The 17,703-nt window shown below is 44.1% G+C and overlaps 1 protein-coding gene across 1 annotated transcript; it reads right to left on the bottom strand.

Moving 5' to 3' along the window:
• Window positions 1–16,110: 16,110 nt before the first annotated feature.
• Window positions 16,111–17,528, bottom strand: LOC100193008 (WW domain containing protein expressed). Its single transcript, NM_001138176.1, has 2 exons — window positions 17,019–17,528; window positions 16,111–16,915 (listed from the first exon to the last, which is right to left on the bottom strand). Exons 1-2 carry the CDS (start codon window positions 17,277–17,279, stop codon window positions 16,478–16,480), a joined length of 699 nt encoding a protein of 232 aa, NP_001131648.1. The 5' UTR covers window positions 17,280–17,528; the 3' UTR covers window positions 16,111–16,477.
• Between the last annotated feature and the right edge of the window lie 175 nt (window positions 17,529–17,703).

Here is a 17,703-nt window from a genome sequence, read left to right as displayed (position 1 = left end):
ACACGCAATGTTCTTACGACTCTGTCATAAAACAAATGCTTTAATAAGGTGTTGAACTAAAGTCAGAAATTTAATATTCACACACGATGTGCACATAAGCGCTGCATGTTTCTCTCTCCGATATCAAGTGGTTCCTGCCCATCCCTATGAACAGCCGAACGCGAAATGCGGCGCAGTGCTTGTCCAGTGCTACTACTAGGGTAGGCCCGAAGGCTAATCGGAGGCTTCACCCCTGAAGGCGGTTACATAAAGTAAGGAGAAGAAGAGCCTAGCTTCCTCTCTACTCCACGGAAGCTCCTCCACACCATACCGAACCAGCGGATTCCAGCTCATCTCCATCCAGAAGAGGTGAGATCGATCGATCCCTTCCCTTCCCTCACCTACCGCCCCTTCCTCCTACCTTATTCCCATTACTCTCTCTTTCCACCTCGCCGACGGCAATCAATCGAAACCCCGTCGTCGTCGCCCCGCCGGTACACTACAAGAATACTTACGATTCCCGTCAGCTAGTATAATCCATGTCTGCTTTATCGTAAGCCAACGGCTATAAAACAATCCCCGTCGGCTGTGGGGTAGCCGACGACAATTAAGTAATCCCCGTCGGCTGCTTGACCAGGCCGACGGGAGTTAATAGTCCCCGTCGGTCGCTTGACCAGGCCGACAAGAGTTACAAATGTTAGGACGCGCCCCGACCGTTCAAATTTATAATCCCCATCGGCCGCTTGACCAGGCCGACGGGAGTTAATAATCCACGTCGGCCTCTGTACCAAGCCGACGGGAGTTACTAATTATAGGAGACGCCCGATCATTCAATCTTCATTTCTTCTGGCTTTCTACCGCCGTTGCCGCCCATCTTCTTCCTCGCAGCAGCCGTAGCCCGTCTTGCCCACCGCCGACGCCGCCCGTCTGGCCCGCCGCCGTCGCCGCCAGTTCACCCCCACCGTGGCCGCACCCGCCCCTGCCCCATCCGCCGCCGGTACCCGCCCCGCCGCCGCTCCTTCTCCTAGCCGCGGCGGTACCCGCCCCGCCACCGCTCTCCTAGCCGTCGACTGTCTTGCCCACCGCCCCGTCGCCGCATCTTCTCCCTGGCCACAGCCGCTGCCCGTACCCGCCCTGCCCGCCCACCTTCTCCTAGCCGCCCCGCCCAGAGTGCACCGTCTCCTAGTCGTGGCTCTGACGTACTCGCGCTGCCACCGACGCTGCACCAACTTCAATCGACGTTGTCCATCATCGTCGTCCGCGTCCAGGTGTTTACTCTATCACAGTTAGCTAAATTGTTTATGATTAGCAGTATAAACAAATGGTTCATGTTTTAATTTTCGTCGGTTTTTATGGTCGACGGGAGTTAGCTGTAATGCGATTACTGAAAGTCGCCTAGAGGGGGGTGGATAGGCGAAACCTGAAAATTAAAACTTTATCCCCCAACTAGATCCTTTGATTAGTGGTTAGAACAAGATGAACAATTATCGGAGTATAAAAACTAAGTTCTTGCTAGTAAAGAGTATAGCTTTCAAATAATGCGGAAGTGATAGATCAATACAACTAATAAGTCTATGATAATAAAGCAAGAACGCTTAGATGAAAAGAGCACTAACTCAAGTTCTTTCTTGCGGAGTGTTGCTTCACTTAAATGAGAGTTTAACTTGAAGCAACACCAAATGATATGAGCAAAGAATAGTGCAAGAGAACTTAGAGTAAGGGAAAGCAAACAAATCACAAGCAAAAGCACAATGAACACGGGTGATTTGTTTTACCGAGGTTCGGCCCTCGAAGGCCTAGTCCCCGTTGAGGAGTCCACTTAAGGACGGGTCTTTTTCAACCCTTTCCCTCTCTCCTGATCACACAAGGATCGGCGAGATCTTCTTCTTCTCAAGGATCACTCTCGATCCCACAAGGACCACCACACTCTTTGGTGTCTCTTGCTAGCTTTTACAAGCCTCCAACACTTTGGAGGAAGTTCGAATGGGAGTCAAAAACTCCACGCGCGAATGAACACAAAGATGTAGCACCCACTATCTCTCAATGAATCTCACAAGGCGCTAGGGCTAAACTAAATTGAGTAGCTCTCAATTGCTTGCTCTCTCTTTTGTGGCACTTGTGTTAGTTGTAGTGGACTAAATCTTGTGATGGATCAATGAATATAGGTGGTTGGGAGGGCTTGAGTATGTCAACTAGATGACTTGGAATGTTGCTTGGACTCCCACACCTTGAAGTGGCCGGTTGGGGTGGTATTTATAGCCACCATCCAAAAACTAGCCGTTTGATGTGGCTGTCTGTCGAATGGTGCACCGGACAGTCCGGTGCACACCGGACAGTCCGGTGCCCCAGCCACGTCACCAAAGCCGTTGGATTCCGACCGTTGGAGCACTGTCTTCTGGACCCGCCTGGATGTCCGGTGGCGCACCGGACATGCACTGTAGAGTGTCCGGTGCGCCAGCATGGGCGTGCCTGCCTTCTGTGCGCGCTGGCACGCATTCAATGCGCTGCAGGTAGCCATTGGCGCCGAAGTAGCCGTTGCCCCGCAGTTACACCGGACAGTCCGGTGTACACCGGACATGTCCGGTGAATTATAGCGGAGCAGCCGTTGCGAATTCCCGAGGCTGCCAAGTTCCAGAGCCGCGTCCTCTTGGAGCACCGGACACTGTCCGGTGTACACCGGACAGTCCGGTGAATTTTAGCGCGCCGGCTCTGAGAATTCCCGAAGGCGATGAGTTTGAGTTGGAGTCCTCTGGTGTCCGGTGCGCCAGACCAGAGGAGCCTTCGGTTGCCCTTTTGCTCTTTTGTTGAACCCAACACTTGATCTTTTTATTGGCTAAGTGTGAATCTTTGGCATCTGTATAACTTATACACTAGAGCAAACTAGTTAGTCCAATTATTTATGTTGGGCAATTCAACCACCAAAATTATATAGAAACTAGGTGTAAGCCTAATTCCCTTTCAATCTCCCCCTTTTTGGTGATTGATGCCAACACAAACCAAAGCAAATATAGAAGTGCATAATTGAACTAGTTTGCATAATGGAAGTGCAAAGGTTGCTTGGAATTGAGCCAATATGCATTTCATAAGATAGGCATGGATGCTTTCTTCAAATATAACATTTTGGACCACGCTTGCACCATGAGTTTTGTTTTTGCAATTCTTTTGGAGATTCTTTTCAAAGACATTTTGCAGATAGTCAAAGGCAAATGAATAAGATTTTTGAGAAGCATTTACAAGATTTGAAATTTTCTCCCCCTGTTTCAAATGCTTTTCCTTTGACTAAACAAAACTCCCCCTCAATAAATTCTCCTCTTAGTGTTCAAGAGGGTTTTAAGATATCAATTTTGAAAGGTGCTACTTTCTCCCTCTTTAGAACACAAAGAGATACCAATTTGAAATTTACCAATTGAAAATCACTAGTTTTAAAAATTAGGGTGATGGTGCGGTCCTTTTGCTTTGGGCTAATACTTTCTCCCCCTTTGGCATGAATCGCCAAAAACGGATACTTTGAGTGAGATATAAGCCCTTTGATAACTTCTCTCTCTCCTTTTGGCAAAAATATATGAGTGAAGATTATACCATAATTGGAGAGCTAGTGTGGAGTGATGGCGAAGAGTAGATAATACCGATAGAGTTGAGTGGAAGCCTTGTCTTCGCCGAAGACTCCATTTCCCTTTCAATCTACGACTTAATCATAGAGATCACTTGAAAGCACATTAGTCGTAGACATAAAGAGATATGATCAAAAAGATATATTAAATTAAGCATGATCATAGTTCTATACAACATAGATTGCTCCCCCTAAATATGTGCATTGAGAGGAATACATATTTTGGCCTTGAAATGTCATTTGCACATAATGAGGTTAATGAGAACATATCTATACCATACAGAATGTGAAGTGCATTATGTCATAGGATAAGTGTGATGCTCATGACAGTTTATGCACTACTGAAAACATGTTACAAATATTTTAAGCATTTTCCCTTAAGGATTTCAAAGAGGCTTAAGGACCATCCACCTTTGAGACAAAGGCAGCTTATCCTCGTTACAAGGTCAAGCTTTAAGCTCTTTGACAAGAAGATTACTTCATCCAGTTTTAACAAAGATGCATAAATGCAAGAATGAAATGTTTGAGAGGTTAAACTAGGTATGAAGCAGGGAAAAAGTGCAAAGGACATGCTTTCTCTTCCTTATAGATAAGATATGCAAAGAATGCTTATAAGAAAAGGAAGATTTAGGTACAAGTGTAAATAATAGGAAGTAGATTTACCCTTTTTGTACCTATGCATAGAGACGCTCTCTTCATTGTGCTTTGTCCTTAGTCTTAGTTGCTTAAGACCTATACTCAAAGACAATATATGGAAATACTTTGCACAAGAGAGAGTTCTACAACTAGTGAACTTTTTCAAGTTATTGTTAGCATATATCAAATAGATCACAAGTTCCATAAATGAATCATGAATTCTCCTTTTTCCTTAGTGCATATCAAGATAGATGTCAATTAAAATTACCAGTTGAGATCAAATTGAAATTTCATGAGGCACTAAGAAGCATAAGTTATAATCGAAGTTGTTCAATGATCAACCAATATGCGATCAAGAGAACAACATAGGCATTAGATTTTCAATCAAGCTTAAAAATAGGAGAATCCAATAAGCATGCTACTTTAGAAATGAAAGCAACAATCCTTGATAAAAGCGACATTATTTTTAACAAGTTGGATTGATGGTAGTAGCATACTATATGAGAAACATTATTCTCATGCAAGAGACTATATGAAATTATTAAGATAAAGCAATAGTCTCAACATAATCAAAATATAAGAATGGACTCCCCCTAAAGATATGCATCAAGTAATTGAAAGAATTGATTTCGATGCATTCACTTTTAAGGACATAAAGGGAGAAGCATTATACATTTTGATTGAGGCTTATGAATTTTGCAATAAACAACTTAAGCCTGGTAATCTCATAATGAAAGGATTTAGAATACTCACAACCACACCATAGATTATTTTGTAGATCTTACTATCCAAGTAGGTGGTGTTGTTCTTGATGTCCTACTCTTTCATTTGAGAGTCCTCCCTTTGTAGTTGTTTCTTTTTCCTTTCAAACTTATTGAAAATACTTAAGAAAGATGTTAATAGCACAAGGGAGTATATGATGAAGAATGATTTCTTTAGATAGGAAATAAACAATTCATCATTCAAAAAGTCACACTGACATGAAGTAAAATCCTTAACATTAGTGCATTTCATTTGAGAAATATGAGTGAGCACCTTTTAAGCATTTTAATAATCATTGGAGATTTTACTTTATCATATTGAATTTAGTTAATCATTACTTGAAATCAAATCAATATGATAACATATATAAATATCGCAAAGGCATTAAATAGATTCTAATGGACATGAGCTTTTAAAAGAATGAGATTGGATGCACATCTAGTTGAATTGAGTCCAATAAAGAATCTATTTCTCACATGGGTAGAATATGATAATTTAGATTAAATAGTCATTGAGATGGGAACTAAATTTGACTAAGAAGATGAGTTCCCATACCTTTGCTTTTACCTCTCTTCCTTTGGGTGAAGAGCAACCCATGAGGCTTGTGGCATTAAACTTGCACTTACTCCCTTGTAGATTTTCATAAGTAAGCTCAAGAGAGATGTTAAAAACAACACAAGCACTAGTTTCCCTTTTTGTAATCATTTTTGATAAAGAATGAAAAGTGAATTACTAAAGCATGGAAACTTTATAATATGAACTAGATTATTCCATGAAGTATGCCTAGTTTTAACTCATAAAACAAGCATGGTTAAATTCTTGAGACTTAAGGGAATAAATCTAATTCATAACATGGAGAGCGATAAATGTAGAAGAATCATATCCAATTTAAGCAATAAAACATACAACATAAATTATTGGATTGATTTTCCTAGACATGATGAGATACGCATTTCCATAGAGAAATTTATCTCTACAAGTGAGACTACTTAAATTACTCAGATAAAAACATTAGTCTCACTTTTCTAGCTATAGAGAGAATTTTTCCTTTTATAAGTGTCCTAAGTATTTGAATTTCTTACATGACACCTTATTCTTTTAAGAACATGAAATATCTATCTATATCTAGAACATGGCAATAATAGAATAATTAATGTAAAAACATGCCATGAGAACTTGCAACAATTTAAAACATGTAGATTGTCATAATATAGAATTGATAAATACACAATCTACCATATGAGAGGAATTTCTTCAAAGAATGATAACATAATTTTAACATATGCTTAAGTGCTTTCTATTTCTATGTGAATACACAAGACACATGACAAATTAAGATAATTGCACTTAAGAATATAAATGTTACCATCCCTTGACTTTCATCCATGTTGTAGGCCTTGGGTCAATCTTGAATATGTAGATCATTTGAAGATTGATAGCTTGAGTTGATAAGAATTGAATTAACTCCCTCAAGCACCCCAAAGGTTCATACCATCTCCTTCTCCTACAAAGCTTGTCAAGCACATTTTGGTACCCATCGCTTGATGGGTCTGTTAAGGTTAGTAAACAAAGATCTAGGAACCCAAGTGTCCTTTGTGCTAGCGCTTGGTAAACTTGTTACCTTTCTAGCACAAGTTGCAATCTTGGGTTGCCTAGTTATATATGAATCAAATGACAAGTTAGGAGTGGGATTTTTACCAATGGTACAATCTTTGCATTGATGTCCCTTCTTCCGGCATGTGTAGCATAGGCGTTTTCCAAGTTTTGAAGATTTCTTCTTTCCTTGTTTGTTGCTTGCTACATGGTTAGTAAAAATTTTCTCTTCTAACCCTATGCCTCTTTGTTTTAAATGGGGACAAGATATAAGTAAGTGTCCCTTCTTGGAGCATTTAAAACAAAGTCTATCATCCTTGTTAATAATCAAGCCATTAATATAGGGACATGACCTAATCAAGTGCCCCTCTTCAAAGCATTCACTACACCTCTTAATGCGAAGTGTGGCTTGATCATTACCTTGGATGTTACCTTTTGTGGAGGCGTGGTTGAGGCTTTTGGAGGAGGTGTTGAATTTCATCTTTTGTTCCCTCCTCATGGCAATCCTCAAATCCTTGACATTTTCTTCAAGAGATGTAGTGCATGCCACGGTTGTTCCCGTCTCAAGCTTCTTCACCATGTGATCACGGTTATCTTGAGAAGGTTGGGCAATGCATTTCCCTTTTAGTTGTGTCAAGCTCATCTTTAGCCTCTCATTTTCTTCTTTGAGCTTTTGATGTGAATCATCATTTGTTCCTGCAAATTCTAGCTCAAAAGAAGATTTGCTTGTCGACGGACAACAAGCATTAGCACATGGTAATATAGTATCAATATGAACACATGTGCAAGAGTGAGGTTGTTGGAATTTTAAGTTTTCTATCACAACCTCATGAGCAATGTTTAATATGATATGATCATCTCTAAGATTTTCATGAGAGCATATGAGCATATCATATTTTTCTTGAAAAGCTAGATTTTCAATTTTTAGCTTTTCTACTTGGTCCTTAAGCAAGGTATTCTTATTTACTAATTGAGCTATACAATGTAACGCGTTATCTTGCTCAATTGAAATAGTTTCATACCTTTGGACCAAATCAACATGAGAGCACTTTAGCTCCTCATGCTCTTTAGTCAACTCGTCAAAGTATTGCATCTTCATGGAGAGAATACTTTCTAGCCTTTGACGAGCTTCGCCTTGCTCTCTCGCTCTTTCTATAAGTTTGAGCATGACCGCCTTATCTTCTTGGCTTAGGCGAGCGTAGAGTTGCACAAAGCTTCTTTCTTCCTCCTCATCCTCATTTGTGCTTCCGCTATTATTTGCATTAGCCACACAACACATGTGGGAATCGAAATGGGAAGACACACCTTTTGGAGAGGTGGATTCATCGTTTGGTCTCCACCGTTCATTTTCTTCTTCTTCCTTGCAAGGGTTAGTATCACAAATACCAAAGGAAGTAGAAGCACAAAATGAACTATCATGTTTGGACTTATTAAATTTGCCTTTAATTCTAGTGCAAATACCATGCACATCACAAATGGGTTTGTCATATTTTATTATGAAGGCATGATAATCTTCTTTGCCAAGGGATTTACTTAAGATGTCATAAGCTAGATAGTTTAAGCGTATACATCTTAAATCTTCTTCGGAGGCATTTTCCCTAGCATAGTTAGGAGGAATAATACTCTTGTCTAACATTTGTTCTAATTGAGGATCTACCGTTCTAAAAGCATTTATTACCCTAGTAGACCATGAATCATAATTAGAACAATCGGAAAGTAATATTTCAAGAGTTACCTCCGTGTTTTCCTTGGAAGATGTCTTCTTGTTCTTTTGGGATCTTTTACGAGCCATCACTTCGAGTTGTTAGACTCAAGATGAAGTGCCTAGCTCTGATACCAATTGAAAGTCGCCTAGAGGGGGGGGTGGATAGGCGAAACCTGAAAATTAAAACTTTATCCCCCAACTAGATCCTTTGATTAGTGGTTAGAACAAGATGAACAATTATCGGAGTATAAAAACTAAGTTCTTGCTAGTAAAGAGTATAGCTTTCAAATAATGCAGAAGTGATAGATCAATACAACTAATAAGTCTATGATAATAAAGCAAGAACGCTTAGATGAAAAGAGCACTAACTCAAGTTCTTTCTTGCGGAGTGTTGCTTCACTTAAATGAGAGTTTAACTTGAAGCAACACCAAATGATATGAGCAAAGAATAGTGCAAGAGAACTTAGAGTAAGGGAAAGCAAACAAATCACAAGCAAAAGCACAATGAACATGGGTGATTTGTTTTACCGAGGTTCGGCCCTTGAAGGCCTAGTCCCCGTTGAGGAGTCCACTTAAGGACGGGTCTTTTTCAACCCTTTCCCTCTCTCCTGATCACACAAGGATCGACGAGCTCTTCTTCTTCTCAAGGATCACTCTCGATCCCACAAGGACCACCACACTCTTTGGTGTCTCTTGCTAGCTTTTACAAGCCTCCAACACTTTGGAGGAAGTTCGAATGGGAGTCAAAAACTCCACGCGCGAATGAACACAAAGATGTAGCACCCACTATCTCTCAATGAATCTCACAAGGCGCTAGGGCTAAACTAAATTGAGTAGCTCTCAATTGCTTGCTCTCTCTTTTGTGGCACTTGTGTTAGTTGTAGTGGACTAAATCTTGTGTATAGGATGGATCAATGAATATAGGTGGTTGGGAGGGCTTGAGTATGTCAACTAGATGACTTGGAATGTTGCATGGACTCCCACACCTTGAAGTGGCCGGTTGGGGTGGTATTTATAGCCACCATCCAAAAACTAGCCGTTTGATGTGGCTGTCTGTCGAATGGTGCACCGGACAGTCCGGTGCACACCGGACAGTCCGGTGCCCCAGCCACGTCACCAAAGCCGTTGGATTCCGACCGTTGGAGCACTGTCTTCTGGACCCGCCTGGATGTCCGGTGGCGCACCGGACATGCACTGTAGAGTGTCCGGTGCGCCAGCATGGGCGTGCCTGCCTTCTGTGCACGCTGGCACGCATTCAATGCGCTGCAGGTAGCCATTGGCGCCAAAGTAGCCGTTGCCCCGCAGTTACACCGGACAGTCCGGTGTACACCGGACATGTCCGGTGAATTATAGCGGAGCAGCCGTTGCGAATTCCCGAGGCTGCCAAGTTCCAGAGTCGCGTCCTCTTGGAGCACCGGACACTGTCCGGTGTACACCGGACAGTCCGGTGAATTTTAGCGCGCCGGCTCTGAGAATTCCCGAAGGCGATGAGTTTGAGTTGGAGTCCTCTGGTGTCCGGTGGTGCACCGGACACTGTCCGGTGGCACACCGGACAGTCCGGTGCACCAGACCAGAGGAGCCTTCGATTGCCCTTTTGCTCTTTTGTTGAACCCAACACTTGATCTTTTTATTGGCTAAGTGTGAACCTTTGGCACCTGTATAACTTATACACTAGAGCAAACTAGTTAGTCCAATTATTTGTGTTGGGCAATTCAACCACCAAAATTATATAGAAACTAGGTGTAAGCCTAATTCCCTTTCAATTACAATTTGTTTAATATTGTTATTTGTTAGTATGATTTGACCTAATATTATTTGATGTATAATATTTGTTATTTCTAACTTGATTTTGTAAATATGATATGATGTATTTAATATTATTATTTAATGAATTTGATATTATGCAAGTATTAATCAATTTGATAGATTTAATGTTATAGGTAATGAATTTGATGTTCTACCATTATAATTTAATTTGATGGATTGGATGTTTGCAAATATTGTTAATTGATGAATATCATGTTAATGTGATGAAGGTGATGTTATATATATATAGTTTTACTACTTACCTATAGATGTATGTGTGACATGTAGAAACATGAATGTCTCTCACACACTCCTTATTCGTACACACAACCGCAATAATGGGTGATAGACGTGATTGGATGTATGAAGGTTTCAATAAGGGTGGGTGTCACACAAGTGAATGGTTTGCCAAGACACAGATGTTTCTGGACCATGCAGCTGCTTTGTCACAAATAGATAATATTAGATATCCATGCAATAAATGTAGAGATATGACGAGTCACACCAAGAGGCAGGTCACACTACACCTGTGCTCACATGGTTTCGTGCTAGGCTATAAGGTCTGGTATCTCCACGGTGAAGATGTTGAACGAGCAACAGAAGTAGAAGTTGATGACGGTGAAGATGTTAATAGGATGGACCATATGCTTGAGGATCTGCAGCCTGAACTGGCCACATATCATCATGATTCACCTACACCAGAGGTTCAGAAGTTCTTCGACCTCCTCAAAGCGTCAGAAGAGCCTCTTCACGGGCACACTGACGTGACCGTCCTCGAATTCGTGACCCGATTGATGTCAATTAAGTTCAAATTTGCATTCTCAATTAATTGTTACAAGGAGCTTGTGGATTTGATTACCGAGGTTCTTCCTACGGGTCACAAGATACCCAAAGACATGTACCAGTCCAAGAAATTGCTTGAAGGTCTTGGTATGGAGTATGAGAAGATTGATGTTTGTCAGGACAATTGTATGCTTTTTTGGAAGGAACATGGCAGAGAGCAGAAATGCTTAAAATGTGGGAAGTTGAGGTACGTGGAGCTTGTAAATGAAGGTGTGGAGAAGGTGGTGACAAAGGTTGCACATAAACAACTTCGGTACATGCCTCTCACTCCTAGAGTGAAACGTTTGTTTCTCTCGAGGAAGACCACTATGCACATGGGGTGGCATAAAGATTGTACGAACAGACAAGATGGGTTAATGGTGCACCCGCCAGATGGTGATGCATGGAAGGCTCTTGACAACTTTGATACAGATTTTGCCAGCGATGCAAGAAACGTTCGTATCGGCTTGGCAACTGATGGTTTCACGCCATTCAATATGACCGTTGCGTCGTATTCATGTTGTAGCTTCGATATCGGTTGCCTGACGAAGAGGATTACATGGGGCACGCTGAACGTGTGTTCCAAAACAATGCAAAGAAGCTGGTGAAGGATGCCATATACTATGCGAGAATTCAGGCTACAAACCTGTATTTTCAAAATCATCCGAAAGAAGCAGGCCCTTGAATAAAAAGGAAGGGTCCTCAAAGATATATTTGACTGAGGATCAATATCATGAGGTTAGTATTCAATTTGTTTTACCTTTTTTTATTGATTGTTGTGATTGATATAATATGTAGCATTGTGTGTGCAGGTGATGGTTCCATGGATGGCGCCCGTGCCTGATGCGTACTATGCTTGGTGTCGATATTGGGCTTCCGAAGGCTTCCAGAAAGCGTCAGCGCATCACAGGCAATGTCGAGGAACCAATCCTAACCACAAGTTTGGCGGTGACGACATGCTCCGAAAAGCTAAAAAAAATGGTAAGTTGCATCTAGCTATGTCGATCACTAAATAATACGATTTCTTATGAATGTTTTTGTCTATACAGGAAGCTACGCGTGGCCAAAAGCCTAGTGACATTGAGGTCTACCAGGAGGGCCACAAAGGACCAGACCCTAACAACCCTGACCAGCTCTGTAGCTAGATAGACACGGATCGGCTGGTGAGTTTTGGCCCAAAAGTACAAACGTTCAAAGTATAAAAATTCCTGCATTTGTAAGGTTGTGAATGATGTATAGGCGGCATATGGGGAGGAGATGGTTCGTCGCCATGGCCCTGACTTCGACTAGCAACATGAACCGGTGGATCCCTCGGTGGTGTACGCAAGTGGTGGTGGAAAAGCGTATGGACGGTAAGCTCTAACTTATGAAATTATATGATTGACACTAAATTGGTTATGCAGTAATCACAATTTTTGAATCACTTATAGATACGCACTCTTCGACGGATTCATTGACTCATCATCGGTGAGATCTCAGAGGATGGGTTCGTCTTTCCGTAACTCATGCTCTCGTCGACCGAACGAGCAGGAGTTGGAGATTATGAGGATGCGTGAAGAGACGAGACAACAACGCGAATTTATGGAGGCTTGCAATGCACATAACCAAGCGATGTATCAAGTGAGTATACATAATCTGAACTCTAAATTATTATATTTCAATACAACATCTTCAATAGTAACACATATATTTAACAGTTAATGCAGCAACAGGGCATGACAACAAATATTCCACCGCCACCACAATGGAGCCAGTTTGCATCCACACCAGCTCCGCCACCACATTTCAACACCCCTCCGACACATATACCTGCACCTGGAGATAGGGTATGTTTGATAACTCTCGATGAATTTATACACTTGTATACTTTTTGATATTTGTATTAAAAATGTTGATATTTGCTAACTTACATAGGTTACGCCCAAAGTGGATGGTAGTGGGTCTGATCCCACAGTAGGGACTGGATTTGTTGACTCCCTCTTCGCGTTCCCTCCTCCTGGTGGCGGCAGCGGTCAAAGCTCTAACCACCCAAGTGGTGGTTATCTCTAAACACTTGAACTCGTGCACGCTATGTTTCTTAACTCGTGGACGTTATGTTTCTTAACTCGTGGATGCTATGTTTTTTCGCAAACTAAACACTTGAACTTATCTCGTTGTTCCTATTTGAAATATTTGTGTAAACTATGTTGGTGATCTTAAGTTTGTGATGTGTGAATTGATTATCAATGTATGTGTCTGTTCTGTGTGATGATATATATATTTTGTGTGAAATTGTGGAGAAATAGTGGCCTAATTTGGTGCTGGTTTTGCAGCATTATAGGTTAATTCCCGTCGGCTATGGTCAAACTGACGAGGATTAACAATTAATCCTCTTCGGCCCAGTTAATTCCCGTCGGTTTGACCAGGCCGACGGGAGTTACTGGGCCATCGTTAATCCTCGTCGGTTCATCTGGCCGACGGGAGTTAACGCTTATCCTCGTCGGTGCACCTGGCCGACGAGAGTTACTGGGCCATCGTTAATCCCCGTCGGTTCAGCTGGCCGACGGGAGTTAACGCTTATCCCCGCCGACTTGTACTTGGCCGACGGGGATTACTTATTCCCGTCAACTGTCGACGGGAATAAGGTTATCCCCGACACCTGATGGCCATCGGCTTAGGGCTGACGGGAGTTAGCCATTTACCGACGGGAATTAGTTATTCCCGTCGGTTTATAGGTTATTCCCGTCGGTTTTTAGCCGGTGGGAATTAACTGGATTCCTGTAGTGGTAGTATAGCTCGGAAACCAGTACTATAGCTCGGGGCTAGGTTTCGATCGATTGCCGTCGGCGAGGTGGAAAGAGAGAGTAGTGGGAATAAGGTAGGAGGAAGGGGTGGTAGGTGAGGGAAGGGATCGATCGATCTCACCTCTTCTGGATGGAGATGAGCTGAAATCCGCTAGTTTGGTATGGTGTGGAGGAGCTTCCGTGGAGTAGAGAGGGAGCTGGGCTCTTCTTCTCCTTCCTTTATGTAACCGCCTGCAGGGGTGAAGCCTCCAATTAGCCTTCGGGCCTACCCTAGTAGTAGCACTGGACAAGCATTGCGCCGCATTTCACGTTCGGCCGTTCATAGAACTGGATGGGCAGGGAACCGCTTGATATCGGAGAGAGAAACATGCAGCGCTTATGTGCACATCGACTTATTTTAAGGTGTTCATCTGATACGTCATGTGAATATAAAGTCGGAATGTAGAAGTTTACATGCTCTTTGAGTGCTTTTGTTTGGTGTGGTCTCTGATGCCACACTGGACACGTCTAGTGTCTTGCAGAGCTTATGTGCATGTTCGACATACTCTTTTGAGTTCCTTGTCGGTGGGCCATCCATTGTTCCACTAGGCGTTCGGTTGAAAACTGTGAACTAAAAAAGAGACCAAATATTCGGTGCCATGTCAGACACCTCATCAAACATGTTCAGTGCACTCTAAAAATTTGCACTAGAACCATTTTCTTACATCTTCTCAAGCGCGCTAACTATCAAATGTTTTGCCAAATATGTTATAACCTAGTTAGCATATGGTTCAAAGTATTTTCAATATTTTTTGTCGCTTGCTCCCATGTGTTTCACTTAGGCATATATACAATGCATATGATTCGAAAGTCTAGTAGTGTTAGATGACACATGTGGTGTCTAATTAGACTTACCTTTTAACAATATAACCATCTATTCTGTGTATTGCATTGTGTTTTGACTGGTAAAACAAACATATATTTGCTTATACTTTTGACTTTAGCTCTTCTTTTTTTTATTTTTTTCTCCTTCCTATTTTAATATTGAGCACTAGATCATTTTTTTTACCACCACACAGTTTTTAATGGTTGCCCGGCCTTTATTGCTCAAACTTTATATATGAACACAAGGTTTAGAGTAAATATAGTAGATCATATATAGAGCTTTTACTGCGTTTTAGTGAGGCTTGCTTTAAAAGACCTACCTCTCTGTTAGTCAGAAGTCTGTCTACTAAAATCATACGATTTGTACTCACTAAAACGCAGATTGATAATATAGGTAGTAAATATAGTATAGTGTATGTAGGACCATCGTAGAGATTGATAATATAGGTAGTATTGCTCCCGGTCCCTAATGGAATCAGGCTACTAGGAGGCGGCAATATTGCAGATGGGTATAGCCACAATATAGATGGGCCTCGCGTTGCGATGCCGTGCTGAGGTTTGACGCCGGCCATGTGAAGCACGAGAAACAGATGCTTGGAGGTACACAAGTCCTTTTGTTTTTCATTAAACTCTGAAAAATCCATATATAGATCGTGCCAGTCGCAAAACTGTGCACGGGATCACGTGTCAGGGAGACCAGGACAAGAAAATTTTGAATTGGCGGTTGTCAGTTGAGGAGGTTCTCCGCGTCAAAGAAGTTGAAGAAGAAGAAGAAATGACCGGGAACGGAACAGGTGAACAACGTTACGCTCGTGTCTTTCTTTTTCCTGGAACAGAAACCTCAAGAGTTTAAATGTCGTCCACTGCATCCAACAGCTCGCGACGACACCCCAGCTGGATACACACATACCCCTCCCTCCCCTCCTACATGCAATGAATTGTCTCACTGTCACGACACGAGAAGGATGACACACACAGCACTACACTATATGTGCGCGATTGAATACGCGAGAGGACAGTTCGTTGCACCCGCCATCCAGCGAGCATAAATGAGGCGCATTCAAACTCGACCCTTGCACCAACTCGATTTCGACTCCGCTGCCGAATCAGCTCGCGCTAAATGAATATGCATTCAAACTCGATCGACCCTGGCATGCGTCGGGTACGTACGTAGTACTGCACACCCTAGCTAGCTTGGTGTGCACGACAGCGTCGGACGATTTAATTTATACCAATATAGTGTAAAATTTAGAGCCATTGTCACTTATATATATATATATATATATATATTACAAATCCGATCCAAATCTCTGGACAACGCAGCAGCTGCAGCGGTCGGCCACAGAGCGGTGTGTTTTCCTCGCGAGGCGGCGAGGCCCGATCGAGGAAGCGAGCAGCACCGTCGCGTACAGGGGGGCGCGCGCGGCGGCGCCAATAAATTATTCGTGCTGACCAACGGCCAACCAACTTCCCGCATCGAGCAGAGACCGGTCGCGAGGAGTTGGAATACTACATGTTTACACAGTACGTGTACATGCACACGGACAAGTGACAGACACCGAAAGTTCCGAGCTACATTTATGCTATGCATGCACTTTATGATATCTACACCACCATCCATCCATCCATCCATCTATCGCCACATGAGTAATAACATTATGACACGATATATATACCCCTTGGCGAAACGTACGTACGTACGTACGCGCACAGCCGATCGGTCGGCCACGGACATCGGCGCCGCCACTCACTACTGATCAACTCCCCTAGCTACCATACCACCACCCTGCCTCTGATTGAATATTACGCTGTGTCTTCCTTGCACATGCGTGCGACACACGTGCGCGCGTTGTACTGGTGCACGCATATGCCTGCTGGGGGAGCCCATCCATGGGTCTCGTTGGGACGCTTTGGTCTCTAGTCCCTGCAGCAGAGCAGCTGGAGGCCGAGCTTGAGCGGCGGCGGCGGCGGCGCGGCGCGGCTGGGTGGGTGCAGGAATTTGCAGTTGGGGCACGCCGGGCTGGCGCGGCACATCATCACCAGCATGTGGCACCGCACGCACACGCCAGCCACCATCTCTCTACTGCTGCTGCTGCTGTCGTCGTCCTCGGCCTCCTCCTCCTCCGCGGGCTGCTTGTTGGCCCTCTTCATCGTCTTCCTGTGGGCGGCGAGCACTCGGCGCGGCTCGAACGTGAGGTTCAGCTCCAGGTCCAGCCCCGGCGGCGCACAATTCGCGGAGTCCTCCTCCTCCTCCTGGCCTTCTTCGGCGCGGTAGTCCGACTGCAGCCCGTGGCCCCTGGGGTCCTTGCACGTCCGCTTCTGCGTCCTCGTGTTGTAGTAGTAGATCTGCCCCGACTGCATGCACACACGATCGGATCGAGAGTCACAACAGAAACACACAGGGCTGGCCACAGTACCGAATGAAGGCACGGCTGCTCGCTCGTGTAGTCGTGTGTACCTTGATGTCGAGGCAGCGTTGCCACTCGGGAGGCAGCGGCGCGGCGTCGAAATTGAGCTCGATCCCGTCCACGACCTCGCCACGGTCGTCGTCGTCGCCGCCGCAGCCGCTGCCGTCCCGCTTCCGCTTCTTGCTGGTGGCCGCCGTACCCGTGGAGGAGGCGACGACGCTGCCGACGAGTGAGAGCCACGGCGGGAGCTTGTTCGCGGTGGCGGCCTCCGGCAGGAGCGGCGCCGCTGATGAGGGCTGCAGAGACACCATCGATCGATCGACGATCTCGTCCTGCTGCTGCTATATGTGAGGAGGCTAGGCTACACGGCTTCGGCCGGGCTGCTCTGCTAGCTAGCTAGCTGCGGCGCGGATATTTATATATATATGTAAGTCGTTGTTGCACCCTCGCGGTCGGTGCAGCAAGAGTGGTAGCGTACTTTGGCTCGGTCGGCCGGCCCCCGGTCGCAACTCGCAACCTCCCTCTGGTGATGTAGTACTCTGCGGATAGGAGTGGGGGCGAGATGGGTTTGGATTCGGGCGCAGCGAGGGGTCGGGGTTTATATAGGGGGGGAGAACTGGCCTGAGAGAGAGGGTGGACGTCGACGGGGGGACGGAAATTTATGAGCACAGAAGTGGTAGCCAGGATCTTTAAAAGGGGGGACACTGCTACGGGGCCCACGAGATGTTCACGCAG

The sequence above is a fragment of the Zea mays genome, chromosome 9, assembly GCF_902167145.1.
Source record: "Zea mays cultivar B73 chromosome 9, Zm-B73-REFERENCE-NAM-5.0, whole genome shotgun sequence".
In the NCBI taxonomy this organism is placed as follows: domain Eukaryota; kingdom Viridiplantae; phylum Streptophyta; class Magnoliopsida; order Poales; family Poaceae; genus Zea; species Zea mays.
Note: the sequence above shows the minus strand (reverse complement) of the source record. Positions and strands in the feature narration are given on the sequence as shown.